The 20,044-nt window shown below is 43.6% G+C and overlaps 1 protein-coding gene across 5 annotated transcripts in view; it reads left to right on the top strand.

Moving 5' to 3' along the window:
- Window positions 1-20,044, top strand: part of RMND5A (required for meiotic nuclear division 5 homolog A) — a 51,254-nt gene that overhangs the window by 6,163 nt on the left and 25,047 nt on the right. For all 5 annotated transcript variants that reach the window (XM_040993570.1, XM_040993571.1, XM_040993569.1 and 2 more), the window contains exon 2: window positions 10,746-10,888. In XM_040993570.1, the coding sequence (XP_040849504.1) occupies window positions 10,746-10,888 (143 nt within the window). The remainder of the gene's footprint in view (window positions 1-10,745; window positions 10,889-20,044) is intronic.

The raw sequence follows: 20,044 nt of genomic DNA, 5'->3' as shown, positions 1-20,044 counted from the left end.
TTTGTCCTAACATCTTAATTCTATGTTCGTATGATTATAAAATTTGAGTTGTTAGTATGGCTATCTGTAGAGTAGTGAGAACAGCTTGGTTCATGTTACTTTGGGAAACTTAGCTTGAAATTGCTTTAATGCTTGGCATAATAAAATCACTTTCCTAAGGTTATTTTATCCCCAGAGTAGTTTCTAATTCTGGATAATAACATTAGTAGAGGAGAAACTTGCCAGTGCCTGTGTGGTACCATCGTAGTAGAGCTCATCCTGCTGTTGTTTCCATGTCTTAGTCTCTCAGCTGTTGGGAGGGGATGGTGAAAAGAAGTTTGTTCTCCTGGGATGTTAAGCTGGTTGATCTGTAAATGTAAAACTATTCTTAAATGTTTAAAGAAAAGTAAAAATCTGATTGTTTTTATCTAGGGCTCTGTTCCTTCTTGGATTAGGTTTCTGGAGTATTTGTAAATGGCCCTAAAGTGCAGTTTAGGAGAGAACGGGAGTCCCTGTGTGCCTGGATCCTGAGGGTCCTTCCAGGAGTTGACAGGTACGAGGAAGATGGCGCTCTGTAAATGGGCATTGCTTTGAGAGCCCTGAGGGTTTGTGGAAGAGTTACAGGAACTTTTTAGATTTAACTCAACACTTTAGAGAATGAAGGGAAGGGGGCTTAGGCCTCAGTTGTCTACTTTGTGCCTTGGAGTGCCCGGGGTTGATACCAGCTCTGTCTAAATCTCCTGACTCCAGCTTCCTGCTGCCCATGTGGAAGATCCCAATTGAGTTCGGGGCTCCTGGATTCTTCATTGGTCCAATTCTTGCCCTTTTGAGCATTTGGGGAATAAACCACTGGATGGGGGCTCTGGTATTTGTGTCCTGTCTTTTAAAAAGCAAAAACAAGAGCCAACACAGTGGCGTAGGAGGCTGATCTGTATAGCCTATCTGCTATAGGCTCAGATATAGGCTGATCTGGTAGAGCAGGCAGACCTGTGCCACCAGCATCTCATATGGATGCCAGTTTGTGTTCCAGCTGTTCCACTTCAGATCCAACTCCCTGCTAATGGCCTGGAAGAGCAGCAGAGGATGTCCTAGACCTTGTGCCCCTGTACCATGAGGGAGGAAGCTCCTGTAGGAAGCTCCTGGCACCCATTTTCAGACCAGCCCAACTCTGACCATTAATGGCCATTTTGGGAATCAACTAGCTGATCAAAGATCTTTCTCTTCATCTCTGCTTTTCTGCCTCTGTAATTCTGACTTTCAAGTAAAATAAATCTTTAAAAACAAAACAGAAAACCGCATAGAGATTACTGGGATAGCCTTGTAGGCTCTTAGAAATGGTTGTTTGGGGAGGCCACAAAACTCCTTCGTATTTCTGCACATGGGATTGAGGTTCGGGAGTGGTTTCTTCTCTTAGTGGAGCATAGGTTAGTTAGACTGTGTGCTTCCTCTGAGTTTCGGTGGATTGTACAGATTTAACTTTATCTTGCAGTTCTAACAGAAGTTCTGTGCCTAGCCTTTTCCCTAAGAACTTGGAAGAGGTGCATCTGTTTGAGGATTAGCAGAGTTGGCCCTCTGTGTAGGATGGGAAAAGGGCCGCCACATCTAGGGGTGTAACCAATCTGGGATCAGAAATACTTGAAAAATGTCTGAACTGAACATGTATGTTTTTTTTTTTCCCCTTACTCCTAAAGCATCCAGTGCAACACCTGTTTACATAGCATTTTTATCATATTAAGCATTATGAGTAATCGAGGGATCATTTCACATATGCGGGTGGATATGGCTAGGCTGTGCAGATCTTATGCCATCTTATGTTTGTATAAAGGACTGAGATTTTGGTGTCTGAGGGACTATGCTGGAATTATTTCTTCATGGATGCAAAGTATCCTTGGGCTCTGGAGGCTGGGTTTGAGTCCCTACTTATACTTCACTGCCGAAGTTAGAGGAATGGAATAAATAATAGATGTGGGTTGGGTTTTAAATCTGTAACATGGTATACAGGGTGTTTATAAGGTAGGTGTCTTTGTTACTAATGTATGTTAAATATCATTGCTTCCAATGTTCTGCTTGATAGTGCAGGGAATACCACCAGCAGGATGTGGGAGACAGTCTTCTTTTTTCTTCTTCTTCTTCTTCCTCTTCTTCGTCTTCTTTTTTTAAGATTTATTTCATTATTTGAAAGAGTTACAGAGAGAGTGAGAGAGAGAGAGAGAGAGAGATCCTCCATGCACTGGCTCATTCCCCCAAAGGGCTGCCACTCGCTGGACCAGTCCAAAGCCAGAAGCTATTTCCAGGTTTTCCATGTTGAGTGCAGGGACTCAAGGACTTGGGCTATCCTCCCCTGCCTTCCTATTAAGCAGAGAGCTGTATTGGAAGCGGAGCCTCTAGGGCTCAAATTAGTGCCCATTTGGGATGTTGGAACACAGGTGGAGAGGCTTAATGCGCTGTGTCATGGCACCAGCTCAGCTGAGCAGTCTTGGAGGGATTTAAGTCAAACAAATCAGACTATTAGGGGAAAAAGCCCTAAGTCAAGGCCCAGTATATGACTATTTTCTTGGTTGGTACAAATACTATTTAGAGAAAATGGGACAGAAGAAGTCCTTAGAAAGAACTAATCAAGGATGGATGTTATATTAGTTGAGTGTAGGGTCATCTAATTAGTAGTTACCAGTCAGCTGTTAGATGTGGAGCTAGGCTAAATCTGCGGCAGTCTCATCCTCCAAGAACTCAGGGTCTCTTTAGGGGAGAGGACACTAGTATGTTTTTAGAGAAACAAAAGCAATGCCCTGAAATGCAAGGCCATGCAGTTTGGCTAAGTGCTAAATGAATGGGCGGTGTAGACAAAAAGAGTAGTATTTGAGGTAGGGAAGGTTTCTTCCAGCCTAGGAGGAGTGTGTTGCAACAGAGATGGAATGTGGCTAGTAAGACAGGCTAAGAGAATCAGGAGGGGAAGACAAGAACAAAGGTACCAGACAGTGAGCTGGTCAAGGATTAGGCTAGAGGAAAATGGGATAAAAATCTTACAATTCAATGGGATTGGGTACCATCCAAAATAATAAACCTGGAAGATACTGGATGACTTCAAGGTGGGGCATTTTGAATAAGGGAGATTGGAGACAAATTACTTGTGAACAGTATTGAGGTTGATTGGAGTTGGGAGAGAGCCTGGCTTGGAGGCAAATACCCAAGCATCCAAGTTGACCTAATGAAATAGGATCTGTTACTAGGTCGTGGCAGTAGAGGTTTAAAGGGACACCTGCTGAGGAGTCTGAGGGAAGGAAGGAGCAGGGCTTGGTGCAAGGATCCTGGCAGAATGGGAGAAGGGCTGACAAGGCAAGGGTTGATGTGAGGTTCTGAGTATGCATGACAGGTGCATAATTACAGAAGTAGGAAGAAAATAGAAAGTTCAGGAGAGGAGAAGGAATAAATCTGAGTTTGATTTTGAAATGTGAGTTTCAGATTGGATTGCTACAAGAAATGTTACGTGATTTGAGTTTAAAGCAGTGAGTAAGTTGCCTAAATATGGGACCATGGTGGGCGTTGGGCCTAGCCAGGCAGTTAAGATGCCTTAAGACACTTGCCTCCCTGTCAGAGTATCTAGGTTCAACTTCTGCTGCTGCAGGCCCTTGGGAGCGGCAAGTGATGGCTTAAGTAAGGAGAACCCTGCCACCCCTGTGGGAGACCAAGGATGGGTTCCCATCTCCTGGATTTCACCTGGCCTGTCCCCAAACGTTGGGGACATCTGGGCTGTGAAGTAGACAGTAGTATTTGGCGTGTCTGCCTTTCAAATAAATGAATGAAAATAATCCATGTACCCATATCCCCGTTTTTCTTCTCCCTGCAATTTTTGCCTTATATGTTTTGTTTTTAAAAAGCTGCTTGATTTATCTGAGAGGCAGAGTTAGAGACACCGAGACTGAGAGACTGCCATGACCAGGAGCTTTATCCAAGGCTCCCTTGTGGGGTGAGTGACCCACGTGCTTGGGCCATCTTTACTGCTCTTCCCAGGGCCTTTAGTAGGGACCTGGATCACAAGTGGAGCAGCTAGGGCTTAAACTGGTACCCATGGGGGTGCCAAAGCCACAGGCCGTAGCGGTCACTGCCGATGCTGTGGTACAGCCCTTTCTCGGTCTTTAGTACTGCTCTTACCTTCCCGTGTGCTGGGGTTTTGTTCTGTGACTTTGCAGGAGATCCACATTTCTATTGTCAGTGAGGTTTTCGGAATCTGTCCTAGCTCCTCCTGTCACGGGTCTCTATTCTTTTTCTGAATGTCCTAGGTCAAGAAGCTGGCAGTGTGGGAAAGTGGCTGGAACGCTGCTGACACTCCTCTTTTAGCACTCAGTGGGTGTTAAATCTAAATGTCATGCTTCCTCCCTCCTCCCTTTAGGACTTTGCTGTCTTCTAAAGAGTAAAATTCAGGCTAACGCAGGTTTTCCTCCCTTTTTAAGCCTTTTAGTGATACCTACTTTTTTTTTTAGTTCTAATTTTTTAAAGGTTTAATTATTTTCATCTAAAAGTCAGATTTTACAGAGAAAGATCTTCCATTCTCTGCTCCACTTTCCAAATGGTCTGAACAGCCAGAGCTGAGCCTGTCAGACCTGAAGCCAGGAGCTTCTCCTAGGTCTCCCATGGGGGTATGGGTTCCCAAGGACTTAGGCCTCTGCTGCCTTCTAGACCATGAGCAGAGAGCCGGATCGAAAGTGGAGCAGCAGGGAAATGAACCGGCACGCATAAGGAATGCTGGTGGCAGAGAATGGAGGATAGGATGGCTGTGCCATCGTGCCATCCCATAAATTCTACTTTGTACTTTTTTTTTTTAAGATTTATTTTTTTTGGAAAGGCAGATCAGATTTATGGAGAGAAGGAGAGACAAAGATCTTCCACTTGCTGGTTCATTCCCACAAAGGCAGGAGCTGAACTGATCTGAAGTCAGGAGCCCTGCAGGAGCCCTCTCTGGGTCTCCCATAGTGGGTGCGGGTTCCCAAGGCTTTGGGCCATCCTCTACTGCTTTCCCAGGCTACAAGCAGGGAGCTGGATGGGAAGTGGAGCAGTTGAGACACCAACAGACACCCATAATGGGATGCCAGCACTGCTAAGGTGAGGATTTAGCCATTGAGCCATTGTACTGAGCCCAAAATTCTACTGTTTTTCTTCTGCTCTTCCTTTTCCTCCTTTTCTCCCTCCTCCTCCTCCTCTTTTTTTTTTTTTTTTAAGGGAATGAACCTGGAATGAATTCTAACTCTTGTCCTGTGAGGTCTGGTTTCATTTGGGTGTTATATTTCCCAGATTTCTTGTGTGTATCTGCATCAGTATGCATGTTCCATTTTTAATTGTTAAGATTTGTCTTTTTGTGATAAGAAAGTTAACTTTTAATATCTCAGAAGAGCTCATGCAATATGTGTAGTATTTATAGACTTGGATATGTTAACATTTTTCTGCCTCCTGGATATTCATAAAAATGTGTTGAGATCTTAGTGATTTCTGGGGGAATTGTACTATCTATTTCCATGAGAACATTCTAGTCTTAGGTGGTGAAGTTTCCAGCCTTTCTGAAAATCTGAATACTGGCCACAGTGGCGGCAGTCCCCTTTGGTGTTGTACCTCCACGGCGTGGTGTCCGTCTCCTGTGTGAACCTGTAGACAGTGCCTGCTTCCAGTGTAACTGGTCTTTTATGGACCAGATGAGAACTTTTGATTATCTGTTGAGGAACGGCACCGTGGTACTGTGTGCCAGCCAGTTCACTGCTAGCAGTGCCGTCTTTGGCTCTGTGTTTGAGTCCTTCCCTTGTTCCTGAAACTATGAAAATGACAGATAATTGAAAGTGCTAGTATTGCATATAGCTGAGAAACAGTTGTCGATTTTAATGCCACCTTTGTTTATTTTAAAAGATGAGCCAAAATAGGGAGCACATCTTGTCACAGAGTTGGCCCTATATTGTCTTAAGCCTTGGGATCAATAAGGAAGGAAACAAAACAAATATGAACAAATGACTGAAACTGTATGGAGGCTGTTTGTCAAAAACAAGGGAAAGCCAGGATTTATCATAAACCAGGCACCGCCTTTAAAGTGTAAGCTGCTTGTACCTTGCTTTGTTTTGACTTTGGGTATATTCTTTTTCTTTCTTTTTAATTGTTGTTGGAGAAGTAGAATGCTCTCATGTGCTGGGTCACCTCCCCCTAAGGCCCGCAATAGCTGGACCAGCGCCCTGCTGAAGCCAGGAATCAGGAACTCGATCTAGGACTCCTGTGTAGGTGACAGGGACGCAACTACTGGAGCCATCCGTTTGTTATCTTCCTGAGTGCTTGCAGGAGGCTGGAATGGGCCGTGGAGCTGGCACTTACCCGGGCACTCTGACTGGGGATGCAAGCATTCTCACGTCTTTACTGTGAGGCCAAGTGCCCACCTGTGGGTATACTTTGATTGGAACGCATATGCTGAAATTGAAATGTATTTCATTGGCTTTTTGTTAGCCTTAGGATAATTTTATTGCACAGAGACTGTGGCCCAAAAATGACTTGAGTTAAGGTAAGAACACAAACCTAGAAACTGTTGGGAGGAAGAGAGGAGGAATTTGTAATTGTTGGGGAGCACTTTATTTTGTGAATGTGTGTTACTGAAAATTTCAGTCTTGGCATCCTGTGACCTTGTCTGAACACACCAGTCCTAGGATTGTGTGGCATGTGTATAGGTTCCTTGAGATTGTTTGCTTAGACAATAATGTCATTGGCAGATAGGGACGATATTATTTCCTGATGTACTTGCTGTGTGGGAAATTTAGGATGCAGTAGTATTGTGTAGTAAGCACCATGTTCTGCAGGAGGGTGGGAGATTGTCAGGCTGCCGAGTGTGAACCTGCTGCCAATTTTATAGGTGTTTAGAAAGAATTTCCACTGTGGGGCTTGACACTAAGGCTCTGTAATCCACAATTTATTATTTTTGTATATATTGATACAGAATGCCTGCTGTGTATCAGTTATGATTGTGTTTGTAAATAATACGTGTGCCTCTTATATGCAGTTAGTTTCTTGGGAATGATGGACAAGTAACTGCAGTGAAGTGTGAAGTCCTGATAAGGAAGGGCGGGATGCTGCACGCAAGTGTTTCCCACGTGCTATTTCCCTGAACCTGCCAGTAAATGTAGATCTTGAAATGGCTAGGCAGTGAAGTCCAAGGGCAGAGCTTTAAAGTCTTAGCTCGACTTTCTGAGAGCAGTTTGGGAGTTAACTCAATTGTGTTTAATTTAGTTTAGCAAATGTCTGATTCTAGAGGAGGCCATGACTATTCAAATTTCTAAGAATAGCATGCTTAAAATCTGTTCAGAAAATAAAAGGTGCTATTCTCTTAAAATCAAATGATTTTTTTTTTTTTTAATTTAGGCCAACCATGTGTTGGTTTTTTGCTTGTATTTAAAATGTGAATTCTTGTTGAATCAAGTCAGTAAAAATGCTTTTAAGAAGTACTCATGTGGAAGATGATCTCAGGCCTGTTTCTTCCATGCTTGTGTATGGAGCCTGTGTCTGGGGAGGTTTGTCAACATAAAACACAGTTTGCCCTGGGGTACTTGTCCTGGGTGATAAATGGTTGCCACTGAAGCCAACCAGTTTAGTCAAGGTGAAGGCTGTTAAAGTCATTCCCCCGCTTTCCTTCTAGGAATTGAGTCCAATAGATTTTTCTTTTTCCTTCTTTCCTTCCTTCCTTCTTTCCTTCCTTCCTTCCTTTCTCTTTCTCTCTCTCTCTTTTTTTCCCACGGCAAGGTTCTCCTGGAAGTAGATTGTGTTTTCATACAGAGAGAGCAAAAGAACTTTGAAACTCCGTTAGGTCTTAGAAGCTTGATCAAATCTCAGCCTGGTCATTGTAGTGATTTGCAAACCTGTTTCCACCTTTGGCTGCTTTCCACTGAATCCATTTGAAAAGATGCATTTGTGGAATCTTTCTAATCAGGGCTTTCCCAGGGTTCTCTTTTAGGTTGTTTTCGTTATATTTTCCTTGAGCTTCTAAATACAGACCTGGGTCAGTTAACATAAGGGCATATTCTCAAAGCTCAGTTGTTAGGTGATTTCATTATTTTGCGACTGTCATTGAGCGAACTTAGACAAGCCTCAGTGGTGTAGCAATGCTGTGTTACCTGTACAGTCATGGATGTGGTCCGTCTTTGATACGTTATGCATCCAGAGGACTGTACCTTGTAGACATACCTTGGAAGATACCAGAAGCATTCAGTGTTAACTGACCATATACTCCTGGCATTTATACTTAATGTCTCTGGACCTGACATTGCTCTTGGACTGAGGCTTATAAAATCAGCTGACCCTTTCAAGTGTTCTGGGTATCTGAACTTTCTAATCTCTCCCCACTCTTCACATCTGCTTAGCTTTCACCCCTGTCTTACTTGAAAATATCTCCATTTTCCTAGTTGACTCAAGCAAAAAACCTTAGATAACCTGCACATCCTTGGCAGTGCTGCTGCCCTCTCCCTTGGGAATTGTTGCCACAGCCTCCTGACATCATTGCTTCTGTTCTACTCCTATCAATCAGTGTGTCATTATTATTATTGTTGTTATTATTATTATTTGAAAGGCGGATTTACAGAGAGAAGGAGAGAGAGAGAAAGAAAGATCCTCCCTCCACTGGCTCACTCCCCAAATGTCCACAAAAGCTGGAGCTGGACCAGTCTGAAGCCAGGAGCCTCCTCTGGGTCTCCCACATGGACAGAAGGACCCAAGGCCTTGGGTCTGCTGCTTTCCTTGGCACATTATCAGGGAGCTGGTTTGGAAGTGGAACAGCCAACACTGGAACCAGCATACTTATGGATACTAATACTGCAGGTGGGGGTTCAACCTGCTGTATCGCATTGCTACCCCAGAGTGACCATATTAAAACATTAGATCATTTTGCTTTTTCTGCCCCCAACTTAGAGGGCTACTGTACCCTCAGTCTTGTTCTTGTACTTTCTTGGGTCCTATTCCAGATCTGTTAAATCAGAAACTTCGGGAATGGAGCCCAGATGCTTTTAACAAGGTCTCCAGGTAATTCTGGTCTAAGTTAAGGTTTGAGAACCATGGGCCCAGCATGATGCTTCAATTGGCTAACCCTCTTCTTTCAAGTGCTGGCATCCAATATGAGCACCAGTTTGTGTCCTGGCTATTTCACCTGTCCAGCTCTCTGATTGTGGCCTAGGAAAGCAGTGGAGGATGTCCCAAAGCCTTGGGACCCTGCACCCGCATGGGCAACCCGTGAGAAGTTTCTGGCTTTGGATCAGCCCAGCTCTGACCATTGCAGCCATCTGGGGAGTGGACCAGCAGATGAAAGACTTTTCTATCTGTCTGTCTCTGTAGATCTGCCTTTCCAATAAAAATAAATAAATCTTGGGAAGCAAGGGGCAGGAATTACTGCTACACAGTATTGGTTAGGCTGTCAGAAATCCAACCTGTTGCTTTCAGGTGGTGATGGGTGGCTATTGTAATAACTGTCAGCTACTGTAACTGGATTTGTTCTCTCCATTTGCTCCTTCCCTTTTGCCTGCTGGAGAAACACAGTTTGGAGGGAAGTAGTGTAGGGAGGATATAAGTTTAGGAAATCTTAGTTGATTGGTCAGGGGTTCTGAAGACACCCCTTGGTTCCCATGGCTCACTAGGAGACTTTAGGGGATTCAGCCTCCGATTATACTTGTGACTAAGGTTATCATGGAAACAAAAAATCCACAAAGGGAACAGGCTCATTGGGTCAAGTCCAGAGAAAGCTAGCAGAAAACATAAGAATTCTCTCCCAGTAGAATTACACAGGACACACTCAGTTCCTCCAGCAGTGAATGAGGACAAGTGTTCAGTGTGGTCAGTCAGAGAAGCTCAGGGTCCCATGTGTTTATTGGGACCAATCATGGAGACATTGTCTGACCAGCATGGAAAGCAAGTGTTCATCATAAACATACACTGTACAACAGTTTAGGCGTGGTGGGCTACAAAGGTTCCCAGACGCCAGCCGAGGGCCACCTTTGCTTATGACTTTAAGGATGGTAGTATCAGGCCTGTGGTATCAACTCTTTTCTGCCAATCATGGTATCCGAAGAAGTTTGAATTTTATTGTTTATATGGAATATGAAACACTTAGACTAAATCATCTTTTTTGGAAATCATATATTTGGAACAACCACCATATTTGGAGAATGACTTGGGCAGACATTTAGCACAGTGGTTTAAGACACTTCCATCCTGTAAGAGAGTGCCTGGTTCAAGTCCCTTACCCACTTCTAATCCAGTTTTCTGCTCGTGTGCAGCATGGGAGGTGGCTGATGATGGCTCAGGTTTGTGTTCCTGTCCCTGATGTGGGAGACCTGGACAGAGTTCCAGGCTCCTGGGTTCAGCCTGGCCAAGACCCAACAATTGTGGGCACGGAGGAGGGGAATGATGACAGTGGATTTTCTGCCTTTAAAATAAAATGGGAATGAAGCCTTTGAAAAGCTTAGGGTTGTCACATCAAAGTATATAATTTTTAAAAAATAATTCCTTGGACCTGAGCTGAATAATTTATTAAATTATACTTTATGAAAAACAGTAATGCCTTTGACAGTGTTACTTACAGTCTGTGCTGAGTTTTGCAATTATAAAAATGGCTTATTTCTTAAAGTTTTTATTTTAAGCTATTATTCCCACTATTCTCTTGAAAAACAACATCTATGACCATCTGCTTCAAAGCAGATACTGATTTTTCTTGAAATTTGTCATCTTTGGGTTTGCTTTAGTGACTAATCAATTTTTCTCTTTCATAGGCCAAGATGCTGAATTATCAGGGACACTTTCACTTGTTTTGACACAGTGCTGTAAGAGAATAAAGGATACTGTTCAAAAATTGGCCTCAGACCACAAAGACATCCACAGCAGTGTTTCTCGGGTTGGAAAAGCCATTGATAAGGTATGGTATTAAAGGAACTGTTTTCTATTTTTTAGCATGATAACTTCCGGCAATACGTTCCCATTGTGTTTTACTTTCCCTTTCCTCTTTGCTTTTGGTAACTTTTTTTTTTTTAAGATTTATTTATTTTTATTGGAAAGGCAGATATACAGAGAGGAGGAGAGACAGAGGGGAAGATCTTCCATCCAATGATTCACTCCCCAAGTGACCTCAATGGCTGGAGTTGAGCCAATCCCAAGCCAGGAGCCAGGAACCTCTTCCAGGTCTCCCACGCAGGTGCAGGGTCCCAAAGCTTTGGGCCATCCTCGACTGCTTTCCCAGGCCATAAGCAGGGAGCTGGATGGAAAGTGGAGCTGCCGGGATTAGAACCGGTGCCCATATGGGATCTTGGTGCGTTCAAGGCAAGGACTTTTAGCTGCTAGGCTATGGCGCCGGGCCGCTTTTCGTATCTTTTATAGGTGTGGTGTTACTGTATGTATGTATATATATTTTAAAAGAGGGGTAAAAGGAAAAGAGAGATCTTGCACCCTCTGGTTCATACCCCAAATGGCTGGGGTTGGGCCAGGCTGAAGCCAGGAGCCAGAATCTTCGTCCAAGTCTCCCACCTGGGATTCAGGGATCAGGCTTTCCTGATGTTCTCCCCTATATCTGTGGGGAAATTGAATCAAGAATGCAGCAACTGGGATTTAAGAGAGAGGCTGGCTTTACAGCCTGTGGCCTAACTTTGCCACACAACACAGGCCCTACTATGTTACTCTTAAACTTAAAAGTTTGTTGTTGTTGTCATTTATTTAAAAAAATAAAGCCAAAAAAGCTCCTCCTTTTATAGCTTTGTTTATCCATTTGCTCATATGACTAAAGCTCATAGGGTCAGCAGAAAGTTCCAGCAACCTTTTAGCTCAGTCTGTGGGAGTTTGTTTTTCAGGAGTAACTTTGCCTGCCTCCTGAGTAATTCCCTGACTGCTGCTCTGTCTCTTGTTGTGGAGTGATTAGATTTACACCCTTGCATCTGTCTCCTGGCATTGTGTGAACGCCTGTCTTCCTGTGGGCACTCTGGTTCCTTCCTTCAGTGTGGCCTTCTGTGCAAGTGTGTGGGTTCGTTGCTTGCTTGCTGGGCCAGTCACTTTTAGTGGGTGAATTTTTTTCTTGTGACATTTCCTGAATAAGCAGTCTTGGACTTAGTGGTTGACTCCTAAGTAATCATTTTTTAATACTGGGCAGGTTTTACCCAGGGAGTTTATCTTTTTCTTTTAGGAATTATTTTTGTTTGAAAGGCATATTTTTACAAAAAGAGAAGGAGAGACAGAGTTCTTCTACTTGCTTGTTCACTACCCAAATGGCTGCAACAGCTGGGAGCCTGGACCAGGCCAAAGCCAGGAGCCTGGAGTTCATGTGGATCACCCATGTATGTGAGTGGCAGGCCCCCCCCCCCCATCTTAATGCTGTTAGTAGAACAACTGGGATTCAAACCAGCACTCATGCTGCACCTCAGTGCCGTGCCCTAGAAATTACCTTGTTGAGCAGTATTTATTGGAAAGCTACGCCTGAGTTTGTTAACATCAGAATTCTATGCTTATTAGAACATAGCATTTACTGGTAGGTGCTTTGTGAATGGTTGACTGTGAGTGGCAGGGGAGTGTGGGTACTTGTGTTGGTGGCCAGTGACATTTCAGGGAAGGCTCTCTGTGATGGTGCCAGGACTCTTTGACTCTACAGTAGGATCAGAGAACAGTTGGCAGCAGCACAGTGCTAGACCTTGTTGGGTCAGGGTTGGCAGCTGCCAGCCAAGGCCTGGAAGACAGTGAATATTCCTGAATTAGCTTTGAGGTCATGAAATCTGTTGGATGGCTCCAAAGAGTGAACACAGCTTGGTAGTGGGGCATTGCAAGTCTTCAGTTGTTACCTGAAATAGTTGCTGTGTGTTTAAGACCCAAGGGAATGGTGATGGAGCACTTTAGAGATGGCCTTAAAACTGGCTGAGGGGGGCCCGGCGCCATGGCCTAGTGGCTAAAGTCCTTGCCTTGAATGTGCCGGGATCCCATATGGGCACCGGTTCTAGTCCCAGCAGCACCACTTCCCATCCAGCTCGCTACTTGTGGCCTGAGAAAGCAGTCGAGGATGGCCCAAAAGCTTTGGGACCCTGCGCCTGCGTGGGAGACCTGGAAGAAGTTCCTGGCTCCTGGCTTCTGATCGGCGTAGCATCAGCCGTTGAGGTCACTTGGGGAGTGAATCATTGGATGGAAGATCTTCCTCTCTGTCTCTTCTCTCTGTATATCTGACTTTGCAATAAAATTAAAAAAAAAAAAGTCAGTTAAAAAAAAAAAAACTGGCTGAGGGTCTCAGTTTATCTTGGGCCATAAATGGAAGTGGTGTTGAATTGTTCATTGTTGAAAGTGAATGAGGAGGCCTAGTGATTCTTCGGGTCCAAGCTCAGGGAGAATCCTAGTGGGCACCTGGGGTTACCCTAGGTAGACCGTGAAGCTGCTGTCTGCGGTTGTGAGAGTGTCTGGATGGCAGAAGCAGATGGTGCCCTGTCCTGCCAGTGAGAAGAGCTGAAGCTTCCACAGTAGTCAGAGGAAAGGATCTGGAAAGAGAGCCCAGCGTCTTCAACTCCGTGGCGTAGTCTCAGGCATATGACCAACCAGGAGGTTTTGTGTTCTGTGTCTGTTGCAATTGCTACCAGAATTTCCTGTGTCCTGGCTCCTGGGGACTCCCAGAGCAGGTCTTTCTACAGGCCCAGCAGGTCTTTACAGATACTAAGAAGGGTGGTGGGTGTTTTGTCTTCTCTTTGAGGTGAATTCTATTGATGAACTTGGTGCCAAAACAGAAGTATCTCTTTCAGAACAGACAGCAAGAGAATATGTTTATGGCAAATGATTTATATTTTGGCTTTTTTAGTGGAGAGGATGTATTTGAGACAGGTGTTCCTAATACATTACATATTTTAATTTGTTCATTCCTCTCTTGAGAATGTTTTGTTTTTCATGAACTTGGAAGTTATAAGGATGTTTTCAGATAATCCTTGTATAGTTTCTTTGAAGGATTATTTTGTGTTCCTGTGAAAATTGTTCGAATGCTAGGTGACATGGATTCTGTAGTCTCACATGCCATCCCAGTGAGTCTTAGACTGCGCTCCAGAACCACAGAGGAAAACCAGCCCAGTTCCCTAGCATCTTACCGTACACTTCCTCCTGGTGTTTTGGAATCTCCTTGGCCTCAGCTGTAAAGGGGCAGCCCTTTCTCCTCAGGCCTGCCTGGATACTGCTAATAGACTTACTATATTGTGTGTGAATTTTGTCACAGAAGGCTCCACTGTTGTGAAGCCTTCCTATTCTCTTCATCTGACCCTGATAAACTTGGGCGAGTTCTGGGCAGCTTGTTGGAAAGGCTACGTAGAGTCGGTGAGTTCGTGGTGAGCAAGCAGAGTGAAGCAGAAGCCAGTGTGGCCTGAGCTGTTAAGTACCACACATCACACAGAGCTGACTGGGATCCTGGAATGCCGCCCGGCAGCCTGGGAGCACCACCTTCAGGGCAGCCCTCCCACCCTCACAAGAGGATGGCCAGAGACATCCTGCTGGCGCCTTTCTGAGCAGACGGGTTTGAGTAAGAGTGTGACTCATTTTTGACATGCTGATTAATAATTCTCCCTTTACCTTTAACTCATTTAGTCTTTCATTGACGTGTATTTTTTAAAAGTTAAATTTTCTCTGGCTATGACTTCTGAAAATGTAAACAGAAATGAAATTTCTGTTGGCAGTAGCTGAGGCTTTTTTTTAACCTTTTAATTATTGGAAATATAAAAAGAAGTCTGTTTTAACAAGTTGCCTATTTCCAAGTGCCCATAGTATGATTCCTAATTAAAATAACTGATACCAGCCATTGGATTCTGTGAAAAAACAAAACACATTATTTCTTCTTCTTTTTTTTTTTAAGTATAAAGCAATTGTTTGTTGGATGGGTATTTTTAATTTCTTGCCCCATTTGTAGAAAATGTGGAGTTCTGTCCTATTTGGGGCATTTTCTTCAATATTTTACTTTATCAGTTGACTTTTTAAAAATTGACTTTATAAGAACAATCAGTAACAATCATTACTGCCTTACCTTTGAAGTGTGTGTATGTATGTTAAAATCATTAGCTCCAAGATCATAAAGAGTGTAAAATCTGCCATAGTACAGTTAACATAAAAAACAAAGGATGTAACCTTCGTAAAGCTTTTGTGTGTATTAAATATCTAGGAAAATTCTGCAATATAAAAATGAGTTTGTGTAGGAGAGATGCTGTTTATTGTAAAGAAATGATTACCATGCTCTTTATTATGTCTAAGGTTTTGAGAGTTGTTACCTTAAATTTGACATTATATGGGCAAGATTTAGAAGAGCAACAACAGCCTTGGAAGTATGCTTGGCTCATAAACACATCAAGTTGACTTGGTTAGCATGCCTGCTGTTTTGGGGAGTAGGAAAAGATCAGGTTCGGGGTAGGCCTGTGGCAGGCGGCCTAAGAGATGAGGAGTGTATGATGAAAGAGCTGAAGGTTTGCTTGACCTATTTTTATGGTATGAAAATAGACTAAGGAGTAGTTCGGAGTAGGGAGATAATAGCTGCTAGTGAACTGAGTGTGGACCATATTCCAGCTAGGGGCTAGGTGCATTGATGCTCCTCATATCCTGTGATGTAAGTGTGATTTGTTACATTACATATGAGAAAACTAAGACTCAGTATCATGCTCTTGGTAGATCCTGGGAAGTGATGGAGCAAGCTTTGGGAAAAGTCCTCGCTAAGGCTTTGCCCTTAAACGCTGTGCTGTACTAGGGAATCAGTGAGGCATTTTAATGTCTGGTATTGTTAAAAGGGGGAAAACAATGGTTACAGTTGTTTTGAAATGATCTTCTGCCACTAGATGGAGCATCTACAGACAAGGAGAAATGCCCATCATTAGAGTGAACGGAATAATGATGTAAATAGTGACATTCTGAGTATTTTAAGATCGTAGACAGCCTGGAACTGTGTTTTACTAAGATATTTCTGGGGTGTTAGAGAAGACGAAAATAGCAATGAGAAGTGAATTCTTGTGTCCAGCCTTAAATAGCCCTTTAGGTAAAGTGGCTAAAGTTATATAATAGATCCAAAATTCTAACATTATGTAATGACAAAAAAAACTTAGAGCAGACAGAACAAAAGCATCAAGGAAGAAAAATTAAAAGAGACTAGAAAATTCACACTCATTTTTAAGAATAAAAAGTAAGCCAAGTTCTGAAACTTACGTGTAATTTGACACATCGTGGGTAGAATTTCTGGAATTAACAAAAAGGAACAGTTGACTAATTTGTAAAAAAGGAAAATACTGGTACCAGGCCAGGAGGTAATGTGTTTCCTGAAAATAGATCTAAAGCTGTGCCTGCCTCTGCTGCTCAAGCTACTGGAGAACCCTTGGAGAGGACGCAGTAGGCAGTGTGTCTAAACTTGTGGAAGGATTTCATAAAGCGCAATGCTCTGATCCAGATGAAGGATGCTGCTTTCTAAGGCACGTGGTGTGAAGAGGAGCTGCTGTGCTCTGAGGAGGAGCCTGACTTAGCCTAACCATTGGGTGGCTATAGGATGGAGGTCTCAAAGGCCTCCCTAGGATCTTTCGGGCTGCAAACGCATAAGCCTGGGAATGATTAGTAGCCCTTGGAAGAGGGACTTTGTTCTAGGAAACAAAGCCCAGAGGCTGAGAGAGGCCCACTTGCACTCCTGCCTACCCCTTCTTTAAGACCTACCTTGCTTGGGGATAAAAGGATTTCTGTTTATACGGTGAGTCCTGACTCATTGAAACACCTGGCTCCTCTCTGTGACTTCTCTCCTGGCAGGTTTCAGCTCCTGTAAAACCGTTTTGGTTCTGTCCTTCTCTGGCTAAAGCTCATTTACAAACAAAATGAGTTATTTTCTTTCTCTGCCGTCTGTCACATTACCTCATTAGTTTGAAGTGACAGGCATGTATTTTTCTTGTTACTTCTGTTCTGAACAGAATGAAGCTACATTATTTAGCTGCTGCTGCTGATTTGTGAAGTTACATTCTGGACCACAGGAAAGCCAGGGCCTTTGCAGTCGGGTCTCAGTATTGGGTTGCATTGTGGAAGAGTCCCACTGAATAGAAGAATAAGAAGGATTGTACTTTGTCCAACATCCAAGGCCAGTTGGATTAAGAGGACCAAAAGGGTATTAGACCCACTAAAATCTTGCTGGTTTACCCAATCTGTGATTACACTTAAATGATTTTAGGTTAATGAACTTACCATCAGTGTCTCTTAGTCTTTTATATATTTGTTTGCATTTGATTTCTTTAAATAATGATTCAGAAGGTTTGTTGGCATAACCTGGCTGGTTGTTGAGCTGCTGTGTGTTAAAGGCTTGCTCTTGGACAGGTACTGGTAGAGGTCTCATGTACATGATCTAGCTGCTCTTCACTTTGGGAGACAGTGGTTTATGTCCTCTGATATACTTGTTAAAACTGAGATTTAAGTAATTGACCTGAGGTCACAAACCTGGAAAACAAATAGAAGAGCTGGGCTTAAAACCCAGATTTGGAGGCAGCCATTTGACCTAGCAGTTAAGTTGCTCTTTGGGTGCCTGTATTCCTTTTCAAAGTGCCTGTGTTTGAATCCACTTTGGATGTCAGCTGCCTGCTCACGCACAGCCCGTGGTGGCAGCTGTTGCTGGTTTGAGTAGTTGGGTGCCATGGTGGAGGTTTACATGAGTTGCTGACTCCTGGCTTCTGCCCCAGTCAGGAACTGTAGTGAACATGTGGGGAGTTGAGGCAGTGAGTGCAGCAGCATTCTAAATTCAAGGACCCAGAGGAAACCTTGTCTACTGAAGTTTCTGCAAAGAATCGATCCCTTGGACCCTGAGGACATCCACCACATATGAATTTCTCTCGTTCATATCTAGAAGCATGCAGGGATGTTTATTCTCTTTGATAGAATTAAGCAGTTACACAGACTTCTATATCTGTTCCAGTCCTGATGCGTTGCAAGACTGACCACAGTCAGAGAGGTGAAATGACAGGACTGCAGATGTCACAGCTGGTTCGATTTTGTATCTTTTGTGGATCTTCAAGTCCAGCAGAGTAGCTTGGCATCTTGGCATGGCTCTTTCCTTTGTAAAGTAAGGGCCATCATGGTGAATCTGTCTTTCCTCTTTGAAAACCAAAGTAGAGGCATGAGTGTCATACAGAGGAGGCCATGGGATATTTGAAAAGGTAGCAGCTGCATCTAAAATGAATCTCCAAAGTGCTGAATATGAAACACCACTAAATTTGTTTTCCAGCCCACAGCTTCTCTGTCTGGTATATGCTTAAGTAGGAGTCATTTCATTGTAGCACAGTCTGCTTGCTTTGTCATCAGCTTTACTGATAATTACTAGGTTCTTCCCTAAAGAGCTTATACTAAATTACCATCCTACAAACATGTTTAACAGTTCTTGTTTGCTCATTTCTTACCTCTGCTGGGTATTAGCAGACATTCAATTTTTTTTTCTAAGATTTATTTTTATTGGGAAATCAGATATACTGAGAGGAGGAAAAACAGAGAGGGAGATCTTCTGTCCGATGGCTCACTTCCCAAGTGGCCGCAAAGGTCAGAGTTGCACCATTCAGAAGCCAGGAGCCTCTTCCAGGTCTCCCACATGGGTGCAGGGTCCCAAAGCTTTGGACCGTCCTCGACTGCTTTCCCAGGCCACAAGCAGGGAGCTGGATGGGAAGCGGGGCTGCCGGGATTAGAACCGACGACCATATGGGATCCCAGTGCATTCAAGGTGAGGACTTTAGCCACTACGCTACCATGCTGGGCCCTGACATTCAATTAAAAAAAAAAAGAATTTTGTTATTAAAATTATTTTTTAATTTTTTATTTATTTTATCTGACTGGCAGACAGCTCCCATACACTGATTCACCTCTCAAATCCTCACAGTGACTGGGGCTGGGCCAGGATCAAGGAATATGCCCTGGTCTCCCACATGGATGGCAGGAACCCAGTAATTTGAGCCATCACTGCCTCACCACACCGTGGGTCTGCCTGGGTAGGTAGCTGGAGTCCACAGCTGGAGCTGGAATCAAACCCAGCTACTGTGTGATGTGAGACTTGGTGTCTCGACTGCCGGGCTAAACCCTTGCTCCTAGTTTTGTGTTTGAGTATCTTGGAGATTGAGTAATATCTTTTCACTGTGGACCGCAAGGATTCCCCCCTGTTTTGACTTGGATGAAGTAGCTCTCTTCTGCCATCTGACGGGGACCAGAATCCACATCATCTATACTGTTAGGTTGCTTTGCAGTTTGCTTCTCATTGGTAGCCTAGATTGACTGTGTGCTTACCAAGGAAATTTGCATCTCATAGGTGCAGCAGTTATGCATTGTTAGGCTTATGCACCAGTTTTTCCTCAGGATAGAGGGATAGTTTCAAGGGGAGGTAGTTAATACTACCGAAGAATTGGCACCTGTAAAATAAAAGTGGGTAGTGCCATGTTGTCACCAGTGTCTGCTCAGTATTTGTAATTTCATAAAATGTGTTCAAGAAAGGGACTGGCAGGAAAAACTGAAAAAAAAAAAAAAAAAAAAAAAGGAACTGGGTTTTCATGGTGGCCATAAAAGCCAGCCCTTAAAGTTGGGCTGACTTGAGAGCAGGTTCCTGAAGCAGCTAGAGTTAGGGTGGTCTGTTTAGACCTCACAATTTCAAAACGAACTCTTATTAGAGTTATTGGTGCCTCTGTCTCAGCTTCCAGATTTAATATTTTCTGGCTTGCCCCTTGCAAACCAGAACATCTCTCCAGACAGATATATCCTTGAATGTATGCTTCATTGTTCCTGGTTGTCGCCGAGTCCTCCTTCCTATTAAGAGGCATTGTGCCCAGGTTGGCTTTCAGAATGTGAGAGGAAAAAGTGTAGTAAAGCAAGATGCTAATTATAGATAGACATTTCTCTTCCTTAGCCACCTCCTTCGCTGGTTCCTCCCAATGCTGCTGGTCTTGGGCAATGTGGTCGCCTAGTAACAAGCTGGAACTGATTCCGGCCCTGGAGCAAAATTAAGAACCTGCAGTTTTAACCAGAGGAGTTTGACCTTATGATGGTTGTGGTTTTCACTACGTGTGACTAGAAAATACACTGTGAAAGTAGTTTGCTTTTT

The sequence above is a fragment of the Ochotona curzoniae genome, unplaced genomic scaffold, assembly GCF_017591425.1.
Source record: "Ochotona curzoniae isolate NIBS_2020 unplaced genomic scaffold, NIBS_Ocur_1.0 contig_883, whole genome shotgun sequence".
NCBI classification, from domain to species: domain Eukaryota; kingdom Metazoa; phylum Chordata; class Mammalia; order Lagomorpha; family Ochotonidae; genus Ochotona; species Ochotona curzoniae.
Note: the sequence above shows the minus strand (reverse complement) of the source record. Positions and strands in the feature narration are given on the sequence as shown.